General features: G+C 36.8%; 1 protein-coding gene across 1 annotated transcript in view; it reads right to left on the reverse strand.

The window, feature by feature from the left end:
* Positions 1–2,234: 2,234 nt before the first annotated feature.
* LOC139006447 (mucin-19) overlaps positions 2,235–16,390 on the reverse strand; it is a 98,198-nt gene continuing 84,042 nt past the window's right edge. Inside the window, exons 99-119 of the mRNA XM_070408816.1 lie at positions 15,941–15,994; positions 15,760–15,813; positions 15,598–15,645; positions 14,823–14,876; positions 14,255–14,302; positions 13,953–14,006; positions 13,724–13,777; positions 13,343–13,396; positions 13,149–13,202; positions 12,842–12,895; positions 11,892–11,945; positions 10,560–10,613; positions 9,864–9,896; positions 7,987–8,016; positions 7,298–7,329; positions 7,047–7,209; positions 6,656–6,693; positions 5,171–5,285; positions 4,186–4,221; positions 3,446–3,554; positions 2,235–2,556 (exon numbers count right to left, since the gene is read on the reverse strand). Coding sequence (XP_070264917.1) covers positions 2,373–2,556; positions 3,446–3,554; positions 4,186–4,221; positions 5,171–5,285; positions 6,656–6,693; positions 7,047–7,209; positions 7,298–7,329; positions 7,987–8,016; positions 9,864–9,896; positions 10,560–10,613; positions 11,892–11,945; positions 12,842–12,895; positions 13,149–13,202; positions 13,343–13,396; positions 13,724–13,777; positions 13,953–14,006; positions 14,255–14,302; positions 14,823–14,876; positions 15,598–15,645; positions 15,760–15,813; positions 15,941–15,994 — 1,376 coding nt within the window. The 3' untranslated portion in view covers positions 2,235–2,372. The remainder of the gene's footprint in view (positions 2,557–3,445; positions 3,555–4,185; positions 4,222–5,170; positions 5,286–6,655; positions 6,694–7,046; positions 7,210–7,297; positions 7,330–7,986; positions 8,017–9,863; positions 9,897–10,559; positions 10,614–11,891; positions 11,946–12,841; positions 12,896–13,148; positions 13,203–13,342; positions 13,397–13,723; positions 13,778–13,952; positions 14,007–14,254; positions 14,303–14,822; positions 14,877–15,597; positions 15,646–15,759; positions 15,814–15,940; positions 15,995–16,390) is intronic.

Raw genomic sequence — 16,390 nt, forward strand, 5'->3', positions numbered from 1 at the left:
ATTTACATTCTCCTCACTTATTTACTTAATGTTCTTATAATTGGTAGTTAGATTTAGATGCCAGATTGGATTCAGATTTAATACTATTAAAATCTATACTAATAATAGATGAATATGCAAATTGTCCAGCATCCATCACAGTAACAGTAATGACCAAATAGCAGGCTGCATGGGGTGGCCAGGCCGGCAGAGGGCTTAGTGTTTTTTCTCCCCTAACAGGGAGGATATTTTCAGCCATTATTTTGTTGAATAAACTTTCTGCCTCTTCCCCTCTCTCTTCTTTTTCCAGCATGCCTATAATGTGTACATTGGTCATCTTGATATTGTTACATAAATCCTTATTTCATTCTTTTTTCTTTCACTTCTCTGATTCCACTCTCCTCTCTTCAAGTTGTGTCAATGTCTGTCATTCAGAGAAGAGGTTGGGACTGGACATATAGATTGGAAATCCTCAGTGTATAAACACATCTACCTGTATTGATGAAATCATCTAAGGAACCTGAGTAAAATGGAAAGAAGAATAGGATGCAACTTTGGAGACCTGAGAGTTAAAGAACTGGCAAAAGTGAAGGTGTTATCTGTGGGGTGTCCTCTGTGTCCCTGCCTATTGCCAATGGAAGTGGGCTTCTTGGGGTCCCAAGGGAATAAGAATTTCCTGAGGCCCCATGGGGGGATGGAAAGCTTTATTTCTGTGGAACAAAACCCCTAGGTTTCCAAGATCCCATCTCCCTCCGTTCTGCCTTAAAAAGTCCCATATTGTCTTCAGCCGGGCTAAGATCAAAGCCACTGCCCAGAGCTTCCACTCCATATTTGGACAGTCCAGTCCAGCATCTGGCTTGTTCCCAGCTGCATTGCATGGGGGTTTGCATGGCCATGGCCCATGTGGCTTCTAGGGCCACACGATGGGCTAGCGTAGGTCACGAACAAGTGAGTGCAAGGAAGCCGGTTCGAAGCAAGAGGAACAAGAGAGAGAATTATTTATCTCAGGGATTTTACCCTTCCAAGACTTTGCATCCCTGCAGTGCTTCATCCCCTACCCAATAATCTTTGTTCCCAGGTTTGACTGACAGGCAAGTACCTTTCCTATGCCATCCTGACTTCACTGTGCATGCATACATTTCCCCCTCTGTCTGGTCCCTTGCCCTAGTGATCTGCAGGGAATGGACCCGGGATTCCCTGTAGGGACTGTGAAACTTGAAGCTTCCTGGTGAAGTTATCCAGAAGACTATGCTTATAATGTCTGGCCTCCCCTTTGCTCTCCTCCTATATTAATATTAATAACTAGCCAATTACAATGGTAACAAATGTGTCCACAAAATGTAGAGCATTAATTGAAAATGATGTAACAGAAACAGTAAGAAAAATTATTCAAGCCCTAGCTGGTTTGGCTCAGTGGATAGAGCGTCAGCCTGCAGACTAAAGGGTCCTGGGTTCAAGTCCAGTCAAGGGCACATGCCCTGGTTGAGGGCTTGATCACCAGTAGGGGGCATGCAGGAGGCAGCTGACTAATGATTCTCATCATTGAGATATATATACCTTCCTCTCTGAAATATATATATATATAAAAGAGATTCAAGGAAGAGTAGAAATGATATCAGCCCCTATAGGAAGAATTTTAAGGAGTCCACTGGTGTCCGAAGTAGAGGGAGTTGTAGTAGAATGAAAGAGGTGATGTAACTGGCATAGAGAAGTGAGGAAAGAGAACAAAGACTACATTTTCAGTAAGTTTAACCAAAGGGAAAGAACTAAACAGGATAATGGCCTCATCAGGTGGAGAGTAGAACATGAGCTTGTTGACCAGCCATGAGATGACTCAGTTTCTCCTTAGAATTCCTTTGGCTAGGCAGGGGTGGGCAAACTTTTTGACTCGAGGGCCACAATGGGTTCTTAAACTGGACCGGAGGGCCGGAACAAAAACATGGATGGAGCGTTTGTGTGAACTAACATAAATCCAAAGTAAACATCATTACATAAAAGGGTACGGTCTTTTTTTTTTTTTAGTTTTATTCATTTCAAACGGGCTGGATCCGGCCCGCGGGCCGTAGTTTGCCCACAGCTGGCTAGAGCCACCTATTCACAGATAAGCACTGCAATTAAAGATCCCCAAAGAACTTGTTTATCTTGAGAAATAAAGCATATTAAAATAAAAAAGAATTCTTATTGCTATAAAATAAATACATGTACTCACAAATTGCTTGCAAAATTGTATTTATTTTTCCAGATTCAGTCAACAAAAGAACAAAATGCCTCATAATGAGAATTCACTTTTGGATAGAGATACAGTGTTTCATTATTCTCACAAGTGAGTGCTGATTTTTGTTCACTTATAAAATAAATACCCGCCTGTTACAACTGGAAAGGTAACGTTAACATTACATGCTCGCTGAGGATGAAGATTGATGGCACTTGTCTGAGCAAGAACACGCTGTGATGTGCCTGTATCTGTAAGACAAGGTTTTGCCACCAGGACAGTCAAGAATGATGTCTCTGAACTCATAGTTTTCTTCTCGGCAGCAAAGGCAGGAATTTTCCAACTGAAAGATATCATAATTGTACCTAAAAAATAAAATATCCAGTAATTAATATTTTTGGAATGTCTTTGGAAATAAATTGACATCAATGCTCAACTTCTAATTGTCTACGTGATTTACCAAGCCTCCCAACCAATTTATCTTTTTCCCTACACCTTGTATTGCTATACGTTTCTGATGTAGATCAGTGATAAGTGGTAGTAAGATAAAAAAAAAGAGGAAAATAAATTCAAAATGGAGATTTATAATCTCATAATTAGAGCATTATGGTGCAAAAAAATAAATAAAAATGATTTTAAAATATGCAGTTTAACACCCAATCATTATTCTTCATAAATTAATTTACATGTGTAAGTGTACATAAAGGAAAAAATGTAAAATGTTATATCTCAAATGCATGTGACAGTTTAAAAATACACTTTTAGCAAGAGTAATTGCTTAAGTACTCTCTGTAATCACTGTATGAAAATAAATACATTTGCCATAAATGTATTACGTTGGATATATAGAGAAAGCTACTTCAAAATGATTCATCACTTATTAGGATTCTCATATTCTAATATTTTAAATATTAAGGTTCTGATCATTAGCTAGCATATAAAAGTTTTCCATGGCCCAGGCCAGCGTGGCTCAGTTGGTTGGGTGTCATCCCATGCACCAAAAGGTTGCCAGTTCAATTCCTGGTCGGGGCACATGCCCCCAGGTTGTGGGCTCAGTCCCAGGTAGGGGTTATGCAAGAGGTAGCCAATCAATGTTTCAGTCTCACATCAATGTTTCTATCTCTCCCTCTCCTCTATCTCTAACAACCAATAAAAAATCTTAAATATTTTTCCTATATAATAATGTTTTAAAAGTTTCATGCCTTAACAATGTTACAAAATTAACATACAGTACATGTCCCAAGAAAAACTCACTTGATGGTCTGTTTGCATTCCCCTACGCATCTTGCCATCTCAAGTCTTTTCTTGCAACCATTGTACTTAACAGTCACATTGACGAGTGAAGATCTGCAATTGGTATTACCTAAAAAAAAATGGATCCAAGAGTCAGAAAGATTTAACATTAACAATTGCTAAGTCTCAGCTTTCTTAACCATAATTAGAGAATAATAAATACTTCACAATTTTACTGACGAGATTACCTATGTCAGCACCCAGCAGAAGTGACTAATACTCAATAAATGTTATCTTATTGTTATTGCTATTATTCCTACCATAGGAGAAGGAGAAGAGGAAAGAAGGAAGAGGAGGAAGGGGAGAAGGAAGGAGTAAAGAAAAGGGGGAGGGAAAGGAAGACAGAGGGGCATGGTTATTTTTGGTATCTATTTATTTTCTCATTACTGATCATTCTTATGATTTAATATATCAATTTACAACATAATCTGCTGATATTAGATGAGAGCAAGCTAAATTTCTTTTCATAAAATTATTTTTTTCCTTGTGAACATAACTAGGTTTGTTACAACCAACACGAATAAGTAACTATAGTATATTATGTGCAAATATCCATTGTCAGTTTATGCATATAGATTAGAATACCTATTGTGTTAAAAACACATGAGACTTTCTCTTAATGATCTGCCATTTTGTTTAAAGAAGCTAATTTTTTTCAACAGTTTATATTGCCTCTACATGTGGAGCTTAATTTTACTTACATTTATAGCAACATTTTTTTGAATCATAGACTCGGTCTGCCTATATGGGTGAGAGAAAAAGAAAAAGACTGCAATTTTCTATAAATAATATAACATTTTTTAACTTATTGAAATATTATTTCAAGGGGAGAAAATGGAACAGATGAACACCTCAGGCTCAGTTTCAGGGCGCACGGATGGGAGACAGTAGTAATAAAAATGAGACAGTATTTACACTCATTTTTGCAACAGTGGGTTGAAAGGGAAAAACAATACTTAAATGAAATTTTCTTTAAAATAAAATGCAAAGGAATAAAAAAAACACCCCTTACTATTGTAATTGAAAAATACTTTAACAGTGATATTACTACCAGACACTGTAAGTTTCTCACAGGCAGGAATTTTTACCTCACACATTATTATTCTCTTAAACTTATCAATGTCTCAGGATAAAAATGCAATAAATGTGAAAGTCCAATATTAAAGTTCTAAAATAAAGCTTTGAACTATATCATCAATTATACCTTCAGAAAGAAAAATAAGCTTAAACCTTTCTTAATAACTTACATTTAAGTACTTATTAATTCAAAATCCTCACCACATTTGAGCACCATAAAAATAACGATTGTGGCACTAAGAAAACTCTGAACAGTAGACATATGGAGTTACATGAAATTTTTGTATTTTTATAGAAAATTATTAACCTGATTCTATAAACCTTGATAACAAACTAGGTTTTTTTTTGTTTGCTTAAAAATAACAATATGCTTTCCACAGAAACTAACTTCTTCTAGAATAGCACTAGATTAAATTTTAGAGAGCCTGCAAATATATCTTTGATATGAAAAATACACATGATAATAAAAGGTGAATGAGAAATCTGGAATGAAGTCTGTAAGAGGTCTATTGGACAGATATAAACTTTTCCAAACGAGAAAGAAGACAGGTTGTGTTTGTATTGAACATGAGAAGTGAACCTTGTTATTGTACTACTTGAGAAGATGACTTACTTCTGCACACCAGGTCTGCTTGGGGCAGTCTTCGACCACTGCACGGAAACCAGTTGTGTCGCAGAAGTAGGAGACGCATGGGTTGTTGGGGTCATCAAAAAAAGCACCAATCTGGGGGGCGGGGGGAATGGGGAGAGAACAAAGTAATTAGTCACCTTGATTTCTTTTTGCTGTTGTTAATAAAACCTGTATTAAAAAAAAATCAAAATTCATGATGGTTAGTGAATTTCCAGAGGCACGTTCAGCCATTAGGTTAAGAAAAGGTGGATTGAAAGCCTTCTACTTCCATCAAAGTTAATCATTGATAGCACAGAATGTGTCAAGGTTCTCAAATTAAGATCTGCATACAGTTACTCTGTTATAGTTTTTAAGTGTTTTCAAGAAAGGTTATTTTATTTGTAGCAGTCAATTGACCGGTTTTTATGCTCTAAGTTTAAGGGGAAACAAATCGGAAATTCAAATGGAGGGGAAGGGCATAAAATAGGTTTATCACAAATGACAAGTAACATCTATCTTTGCTTGTGTTTCTATACTATTTTATTTTTATTAAATTTATTGGGATGACACTGGTTAACAAACATATACAGGTTCAGGTCATGTACTTTTAAAGCTCTCTAGATTGCTTTATAATTAATTTATGCTCAAAATTCAAACACCAGTTTAGGAAATTGCATTTCTTTCAAGGCCTAAAACTACAAAATACATTTTCTGGCGAACTAGAATTTTATTATTTCAATTGTTTTGCATATAAATGCATAGAGGTAAAATGTTTTCTTTGTTCTTTAAATAATCATCATATTTTATGTTTAAAGACTATCATATATTCTCAAGTCAGGTCACCTTTGGAAACTAAAAATTAAGAAACTAAAAATTGAATGTGATAAATAAGTTACCAAATTAAAACTCTCATGGGCTTTGCTTCTATGTATTTCCTAACATACCACATATACTTTATTTCAGATTTTTAATATTTAGTATCATCAGTTAAAATGTATTAAAGTCATCTGGTTTTTATGGCTTCCTGGTACTTTTTCTAAGAAGTTAAATTACTTTCCAAAATGCCAAATCAGTTGTCAAAACCCACCCCTGTTCTGCTATATTCACATAATGGGGTTCTAGTCTTTGGGGTTTTCTTATTTGATCTGTGACAGTTTGGCCATCTGATCTTCCTGCTTATAATTACAGTTTAACTCTGTTCATTGATTAGAATGTTACAAAGTGTGTCTTCTCCATCTGGCAAGCCCCATGGGAAATATTATTCAGAAGCTCTAATGCTAGGTAGTTAATGATCAAGTATATTTTCTCCCTTTGAAGGGAGCCATGCTGAGTGTTACATTTGACATTCCTTTTGAAAATTGAAAATAGGGGGAAAAATTCCTCCCCACAGTTGACTATGAAATTTTCATGTCATAAGCTGAAAAAGGCTGCATTTGTTCATAATTATATTGATAAAAATAGGATAAAGTAGAAAACGACCTTACCTCATAGTTGGTATCGTTAAATAAACATGTTCTTGGTTCTGAAAAACAAATATATTATTTTATCCTAAAGTAAACATTATAATTATTTTTATTTATAAAACAGAAATTGTAAATGAGATAGTATTTATCAGCCAATCATAATGTTCTTCCCATAACATCATCATAACTCTTTAATCTACTGCTTATGTTCATAGCTGTTAATTTTGGGTTTCCCCATTACAAAGATAGTAAATTTTAAGAGGGAAACTACTGATTCTGTTTTATTTATCACACCTATCCTGCATAGTGTTTGGCACATATTAGCGGCTCAATAAATATCTCTTGGATATGTAAGTAAACAACTATTCAATTCAATTCAATTCAATTCAAATAATGGCTTATGAATACACACCACAGTATCCAATTTCACAGCAGGTGTCATTATCTTTGAACTTTACAAGCCTCTCTTCAGTTTTGCATGTGGGGGGAGAAGGGCACTCCTTGGGTTTACAGTCCACCGCATTAGCATTGGTACAGGTGCATCTGTGGCAATTAGCAGTCCATGTGTCTCCAGGCTATAGGAACAAACCAAGTTTAGACGTTTACTCCAATACAGGAATGACAGCAAATTTGGATTAAAGTGAAGAAGAACTATGTACTTACTGATTTCTCTTCTCCCAGTGGACCATGGCAAACTGTTAACATGAAATGATAAACGCTAATTAAATTTGGCAAAATATAACCATCTGTTACTTGTAGATAACCACCAGGTGGCCAATAGTGTAATTAGCACTACGATTTCAGAGACACAGAATTATGGAGGATTACAGTGCCTTTAAGTGGAAAAATCATATCCACCTACTTTGAGCAAATTGTCCCGAAAAAGCATATATTTCCTATTTTTTAGAGACCCCAGGAAATGAGAATTCTAAATTTCTCTTAGGGGAAATTTAGACTTTATAATGACCAGTTTCAAGGGCCTTCTCAGATTTTTAAGTTCCCTGCAATAGCTAACACTTGTAACTCTCATCTTGAAAATATTCTTCTTTCAGATTCAACACTCTGAAATTCCTCTATCAGCTCTTTCTCTAGTCTTTCCCCTGGTACCTCCTCTCTCTCCAGTGTCCACTATAACGTTAAGTAGATAACTCTCAAATTTCTAGCTCCAGTCCAGACATCATGTGTGAGATGGACCCAGATCTCATTCAGTCTAATAAATAGCATGCTGGCCAATCTGTAAGAACCTTAAACTCAATGTGCACAGAACAGATTGTATTATTTTGCTCTTAAAACCAGTTTCTCATCTAAACATCAATGCGGAATGATTGCTTTTCAAGTGCAGGTATTCTTACCTGGAGGTGGTGGAAGTGGTGCTGGACAGCCTGTGTAAGAACAGACAGCTCAGATTAGTCCCTAAAGTCCTTAGAATAGTTTCGGGGTAAGTAGAGTTATCTTATTACTGAAAGTAATTGGCTACATTGCTAGCCATACAAACAGACACATTCCTGTCTATTTTCCCTTTCTGCTCCTCGAGGCATTTGAAATTCCACCATTAGAGAGTATTCCCTTTGGATCTCCAATTTTAATGGCAGGCATATGAGAATCTAAAGGAGAAATGATAAGCCATCAAGGTAAACTTCTCTTCAAAATTTTCTTGGGAGACAATTCTGATGAATACAACAATAAAATACATAATCAAAAAGAAAAAGAAGCCCTAGCCAACTTGGCTCAGTGGATAGAGCATTGGCCTGAAGACTGAAGAATTGCAGGTTCGATTCCGGTCAAGGGCACATGCCCAAGTTGTGGACCAATCCCCCGTAGGGGGTGTGCAGGAGGCAGCCAATCAATGGTTCTCTCTCATCATTGATGTTTCTATCTCTCTCCCCCTCTCAATTCCTCTCTGAAATCCATAAAAATATTTTTAATAAAAAATAGAAAAAGAATAATTCATATATCTGAGAAATGTATTTGTAATTACCAACTTATTTAATCCTTTAAAAACTTTTATCTTCTTTTTGTCTTCTTGAACTACTTCAATCTTGCTCTATCTCTACCCTAACCAAATACTTTAAACTGGTCATATGTTTCTTTCTGAGGCTTTGCACATCACATATTTTAGTCAACCCAACAATTACCTGATAAATTCAAATTCTATTTTCAAACAATTAATAATCAGATTAATACTTTTGTTCTACCTACCAGGTAAAATGTCTGGCCTAGAAGCAAGAGAATATTTGAGAGGAACTTAAAATTTCTGCATGTTTAGGTAGAGAGATGCCAACAAATAATAGGTACAGAAAAACAGAAAGAAAATTAAACATGTGGGAGTTTGGGGAATCAAATGTCTCTCTTTACTGAGGGAGGCGAGGCTAATCCCGAACTAAAAAAGTTTGGCAGGTTAACAGAAACCAGCAACAGGAGAGAGTAATGATCTATGGGGCATAAATACAGCAGAAAAAAACCTTCCCTGAACCAGAATTCCAAGAGTTCATTTGAGATATTCATAAGAAAAAAAAACATAAAGAACAATCTCCTAATCTCCACCTTGTTATCAGAGTAATTTCTCTAAAACACTTATCTGATCATATTATTCTCTTAATAAAAGTCTAATAGAGATCCCAGTTAGTGTAAGGATTAAACCAGTGGGTCTCATCGAATGAGGCCTAGAAATCAGGATTTTAAAAAGATTCCCAGGTGATTCTAATGTGCAGCCAAGGTTGAGAACCACTGGATTAAAGTCTTGTTTAAGTTTGGAAATAAGGTCCTTCATGAACTTTCCTCTACTTACCTTTTGGATACCATTTCTTCCCTGAACTTCACACAGTCATCACCAATATCTGGTTGACTCCTGAATTCACTCATGCTATTTCATGTCTCTGTCTTCTCAAGGGCTATTTGGTAGAATTCCCTTCTCACTCTAGCCAATATTAAACTCAATCAGATCCTTTGTGATCCCTTCACTCAATAGTACCAACTAATAGATGGGTATTAACACTCTCCACTCCTGAGACCATAATTGCTGTACAATTATGAGATAGATAGATAATTATAATTACTTAATAATTTTTTATAGTTAGTGCTCTAAAGTATTAGCTATAAATAAATAATGCTTGCATGCCAATGCTGTACTTGTTTATGGGTTAGCATTAAACATACTGTAAAGATAGTTTTGGTGCCCATAATAATCTCCCCCGAATAATAAGGAAATTAGGATTTTTCCCATACTGACCTTCTTGATCTCCTGTTGCTACTGCAGTGGCTTCTGAGGGGAAATAAGAGGATGGCATTGTCATTTTATTTATCAGAATAACATGTATGCACATAAGCCTCTGTGTACTAGTATATGAGTGTACAAATGATCACACACATTCATGCTCAAGGAAAACTTTGTGTAGAATAGACAGTTCATTCCAGTACATTGGGGTCATTTCATTTAATCTGGCTAGGACACTTCGGGGTTTGTTAGTATTCCATTTGACAGGAATAGCATATTTCATAATCTCATACTCAGAGATTTCAAACTAAGAGCTTTATAACTATGTCTTTAGGAGAGGAGTTCTGGTGAAAGCCTAACCAAAAAAGTCCTAGAAAAAAACAAAGCTTCAAAGTCATATTCCAGAAGGAAATTCAGCATAACTTCCTGGCCTCTCTCGTTTTTCTTTTCCACTACGCCTCTCCCCCAAACTCAGCTCCTTATATGTAATCACAGGCACACTGCTCAGGGACGAGTATGTATTGCCAGCATTCATATGGTTACATTCTAGTTCCAGAGGTTTCCTTGACTCTTGTGGAAGCAGTGACCACTAAGGGAGGGACAAACATGGTGCATACAGTGGACGGGAGAAGATAGAGTTTAACTTCTGGTAACCTATCCTGTCTTCTGAGATGCCACCAAGCAAAGTTTGTTTATTATTATTTGGCTTACCCGTGGTAGAAATTCTAGAAGCAATGGTCGTTTCAGATGCCTCCTGGGAGGTACCTAAAATGAGCAGCAAAAGAGCAATGAGCTTTTTCTGGGCTCAAAAGAGCATGTCCCGAGACACCTCTACATGAAACAAAGTCTCAAAGCACTTGGCATGTTCTCATGCATATACTAAGGCTCCTGCAATTGAACCATAAGAGGTTTCTATCTCAGCAGCTCCTTGCTCACAGAAATGAATATTTTCCTATGATCCTGGTAAATTTCACTTTTGAATTTCCTTCTCTAAGTGACAAAAACTTTTTCCACACTTGACTGTTTTATTTCCTATAACTTGGTTTCTTGGTTATCCTGTAGCAGTTTTGGGGGGACAGAAGTTATAGTAGAGTGAGAGAAAATGAGAAAACATCTCTGTTTATTAAGATGGCCTTAACATTTCCCTCAGCCTGATCAAACTTCAGGCATGCTTCTTCCTGATTACAGGTCCCTGGACTCCCTTTTCTTAGAGCCTTTATTTTTAAAAAACTTGCAATTATAAGTTATTTCTCTGAGATGCAAATATTCCTTCAGCTCTGGCCAGTTTTAAAATTCTGGAATCTTTTTCAAAGACCTGAGAGCCACCCCCTTGACATGTAATCATCAAGAATAATAGCACCCTTATCTCCCTGTCTCTGAGGGAAGGTAGGGGCCTACTTTCATTCTATAAGTACCAATTAGTAACCATCCATGGCCTAATCATTTAGACCAACCTCTCCCCTAATGGCCTGCCCTCCAGTACTTTTCCACCATTTCACCCCAACACTTAAAAAACTCTTCTGCCTTTAGTTTCAGCAGAGTTGAGTTCAAAATCTCACCCTTATTGCAGTGGTATTGACTCCTATTGCAATAATCTACACTAATAAAAGAGAAAGATGCAAATTGACCATACCTCTGCAACACCCATCAGCCGATCAGGAGTGCGTATGCAAATTAACCCAACAAAGATGGTGGGTTAATTTGCATATGCAGGCCCCAAGCAGATGCAGGCTTTCCGCACCATCCCAGCTGCTCTGGGCCTCTGGACAGCGTGGGAAGGCAGAAAGGAGGCTCAGGCCAGCGCAAAGGCGGTGCCGGCAGCCAGGGGAAGGAAGGTCCATTCCTGCATGAATCTTCATGCATCGGGCCTCTAGTCTTATATAAAGTATTTCTTGCCTATTTAAGTCCACCTGGAACAATTTTTCTTTTAAAGTTCAAGTTGGATACTCATTCAAAGGGATAAATATTGGATAACTGAAACACTTGGGTGTTAAGGGAGAAGAATGTTTAGCATGTAAACTTTATTTCAGTCATTTCTATTACCTGGACTGGAACTTTCTGGGCCACCAGTACTTCCACTTGATACTACAGTAGTAGCTACAAAGGCAAATGAAGAACATTTCATTTCAGATGCACGTCTTATGACTATTTTTCAAAGATCAACAATAGTAGAGAAAGTAAATCAGATGAAAGTCTGGGCCAATGTTGCAGCTCATCCATAGGGTACCTTTGTGAATTACAATAAACATCCCTTTGGGCAGATGAGGCCTCATGAATTTTCACCTTGTTATAGGGATATGGGCTGAATTTTAACCTCTACTCCTCTAATTTAGTAATTAGATTCTAGAGGCTATCCCAGTGGCACCTGTAAAAGGGAAGGATGAGCCTTACAAAGGTTTTCTTACCCTAAGAAGAGTGTGTGATATTGACAAGTGTCCCTGTTTCTCTTAAGTAATAGAGAGCAGTTTAACAATTTTTCTTGCGCCAAATATTAAGCCATGCATATTGTTCAATGCACTTTCTAATGCTTGCATGTCAAAAAAAAAAAATATGGAAGTAAAAGTCCTAATTCCCTCATACATTTTATTTCTCTAGATCTAGAATCATCTAAATTAGGGAATGTTTGTCTTATAGTCACATGATTTTCTTCCAGTGACTTATCTCTCTTGTTCTCCAATGTAAGGAAACAAACAAATTTTAAAAAATTTTTTTTAATTGCTTCTAAACTTGTGCTCAAGGATAAGGCATCTCAATCGAGGCCTTAATTTACAAATTTACTAACATCTATTGTAGTGATCTCTACTACCTTCTTGGCTACTGATAACTATTACTAATATTGTTGTAGAATTCCTTAACCAAAAAAAAAGAGTAAAGTAAAAAAATAAAATAATGTGTTTAGAGAATTACATGTATAGGATGTTCTCTAGGAAAAACCAGGGAGCTAACCTAGGTAAGAAAAGCCAAAGAAGTATGAATTAAACATATCTACTAACCAGGACTGGGATTCCCTGGGCTCCTGGAAGCTCCAGCAGACCCTGTAGTAGTACCTGCAAAGGCAAGATAAATAAGAGATTGAAAATAATACATCATTTTTGGCTTCATAAACTCACATCTAAAAGGCTGGTGTATGGAAAAAATAAGTCTGACAACAAGGTCCAAGTGTTATTGATCTGACATATTGTTTTCTTCAAATAGAATACAAAACCCTATCTCAGCCATCTTCTCACTCATTTATCATCTATCACAAACTCAAACAGAAAATTATTGAGTACCAAAAGGCTGAAAGAGCAAACCACTTACCAGTTACCATTCCAACTCCAGTGGTAGTTTCAACTTCTGTAAAAGTTGTAGTCTCTGAGAAGAAATAGGAGAGAGTGGCATGGGATACAGAAATTTTTTTAAAAATCTGTAATAGCATTACTTTATGTACAATTCCTATGGCAGACACCAGGTCTGTAAAGATCATGTGGCTCTTCAACTTTTTCATCACTCACTTGCATTGGAACTCCCAGGTGCAGTTGTTGTGCCAGTCGTGACCTCAGTGGTAACTGAAATAGCAAGAGGAGAGAATCAATTTGTAAATTCCCTTTGGCTTAAAAGTAGGATTTAATTTTGAACAAATTTGGGTTTCTTAATGAACCAAGAGGATTACATCAGCACTTTCTTGCCTTAAGTGATGCCATAATTTCTATTATGCCATTTTACTACAAATATACAAAGAAAGGGCAATTTACATGGGATAAAGTACCAACATACTGAGAATTTGTGCTTGAAGAGAGATTTAGGTAGAGTAGTATTTCCACTGAGTTTATTATAGCCAATGTAATTTACTTTAAGATGAAGAGAAAAATAATGATCTGATTTCTAGTGCTTACCTATTTTCATTTCACCCTCAGTGGTTCCACCACTTTCCGAAGAAGTTGTGGCCCCTAAGTGAAAGAAAGAAAGGAGAAGAGTAAGTCCCATAACTGAGAAAAGTTTGGTGGTATCTCCAGGATATGGAAGGGAATGTGTGAATTTGGGTGGAGGAGTTGATGGGGCAGGGACGGGAAGGGTACCTCCTCACTGAAGCTCCTTATATTCCTTATTTGATTATTGATTTACCTGTGTTGGAACTTCCAGGTGCAACTGTTGTGCCTGAGACCACACCAGTGGTTCCTAAAGTAGAAGAAAGAAAATGAAAATGCAAATGGTGATATATTGACCATCCTGAGAAGAGCATAACCAACAACAAAACTGTAACTCAAAAGTAGAAGACCCTTCTTTGGGTTATCCTGCCAAAATGAGGTGCATTCTCCATTTTTTAATTCAGGGCCACAATAAATACATAGGCTTATAGTTCAGTCTTGATAAATTGTTTCCCTAGGATTAACTATCAAAGGTTTCTGGGCCTTTCTCATGTTTACCTGTTTTACTTCCAGGACTTGACCTCTCAGATGTGCCAGTGGTGGCTCCTAATAACAAGACATAGAAACAACATTTGTGTAAACGTATTTAATTATACTCAATGAATAAATTCACACTATCTGAAATCCAAAATTCGATAGACCTAAACTTCCAGAGTTACTTCCATCATCTCTGTTTCTCTAAAGAGAACCATAGGGACATATATGGCCTTCATCTGACACCAGGGTAATAGCTTGAATGTCACAAGGAGAAATCTTTCTGGACATCTTTGTTAAGAATTATAGTATAAGGTTTGTCCAAAAGAAATAATATGGTTTTCATAAGTATACGCTTCCTCTAACAAATATCCCCATGAAGAGGCAAAGGCAGACTATGAATTAGCAGGAACTCAAGAGTTGCCAATTCTACTTTCATTGGTTAGGCTTCCCTCTATGGAAACTGTAGCTTCTGAGAGTGAAAGGAAGTAGTGAGGGCTAGTGGAAACCTATAATAAAAAGGTATCATGTGCTGTTGCTTTAGAGCTAGCCCAAGAAAGAAATTATAGTACATGTTTCCTCATTGATTCACCTGTGTTGGAACTTCCAGAAGAGATGGTACTGCCAGGGGCCACTCCAGTAGAACCTAAAAGCAAAATTGAATGGCAACATTGTGTGATTTCATTCCCATAAAAAGATTATATTCTAAATAGGATTAGGAAACTACAAAATTCTCTATTATATAAAAAGACCACTTTCAGGAATAGCTTGTTCCATAGTGATTTTATGCATTTTCTAATGTTGCATTCTGAATATAAATTTGTTGGAGGGAAAGTATAATGTGGGGTGGTGTTGGGGAGTCTCAAAGATAATTTTCCTTTCTCTGGGGTCAATGTTCAATAGACAAAGGTATTTTCCTTTACCTATTTGAATGCCAGTGACCAGGCTACTAGATTCTCCTAGGAAAAGAAATGAAGCAGGATTGATGGCCTGTTGAATTTTTATTTGGGTAATGTATTGATGCTGTAGAAATTTTAATGTTCTAGAAAAATTTAGACATATAATAAGGAAATCTAGTGATATTGTATAATGGTAGTATAGTATCATGGTTAAGAGGATGGCCGTTAGAGCCAGACTGCCTGAGTTGAAATCTGCTGTTTATTTGCTGTGTGACCTTGGGAAAGTTGGTTAATATCTCTGAGCCATAGATGTCTTCATCTGTAAAAAGAATAGTACTTTCCTCATCGCTTGGAGTGAGGGATAAAAGAAATAATAATGAGAAGTGTGTATGTTGAGTAGTTAGTGCTTGAAAGTATTAGCTATGATGTCATTGAAAAGTGGAGAAGTTAGGATGCCTGCGAACTCACCTGTATTGCTTCCTGTGGTTCCACTGCCTCTAGGGAGTGTTGTAGCTTCTAGGAGAGAGGAAAGGTAGACAAACATGAGCTATTTAGCATTCTGATGAAAGTTAAGGGTATAATTTTCTCAGTGACAGTACGGTGGGCAATTCTCTCCAGCTGCTGGCTCACCTGTGTTTGAACTCCCAGGTTCAAGTGGAGTGCCAGAAGCTACCCGAGTGGTACCTGCAACAAGCAAAGATGATACAGTCTGGTAACTTGGAATACTGGGAAAGGATATTGCAATAGTATTTTATTATAGCAGCCCTAAAGGAGAGGTTAAATAAGGGGTATTTCCTTCTTGTTAACCTACCTGTGTTAAAACCTCCAGATGTAACAGTTGTTCCAGAAAACTCTTCAGTGGTACCTAAAATGCAAAATGGAAATGGAACAATAGAGTATTTCCTCCACAGTTCATCTTGGTAGCACCAATGTGGCCCTAAAACACTGGTAGCCCTTTCCTGAAGATACTCTTCTCTGAAGAAAATAAAAAATGAGCAACTTCACAGTATTTTATTTCCCAGGTTTCCCTGTCACTACGTGGTAATTAAATGTCACAGCAGGTTTTTAAATGCCCCTTACCTATTTCATTTTTAGGGACAGATGCACCTGGTGTGCCAGAGGTGTGTAAGGGAGAAAATAAAGTATGGTTTTAATCTTTATAAGTTATAATATTTTATATAACTTAGAGCATTTTGATAAGGAAGTTGCCTTCATGTAGCTCTCTAGTATGGAGAGATAAAAAATAAACAAAAAATATTAT

The sequence above is a fragment of the Myotis yumanensis genome, unplaced genomic scaffold (genome assembly GCF_028538775.1).
Source record: "Myotis yumanensis isolate MYYU_CA2020_CCGP unplaced genomic scaffold, mMyoYum1.0.hap1 SCAF_3, whole genome shotgun sequence".
NCBI classification, from domain to species: domain Eukaryota; kingdom Metazoa; phylum Chordata; class Mammalia; order Chiroptera; family Vespertilionidae; genus Myotis; species Myotis yumanensis.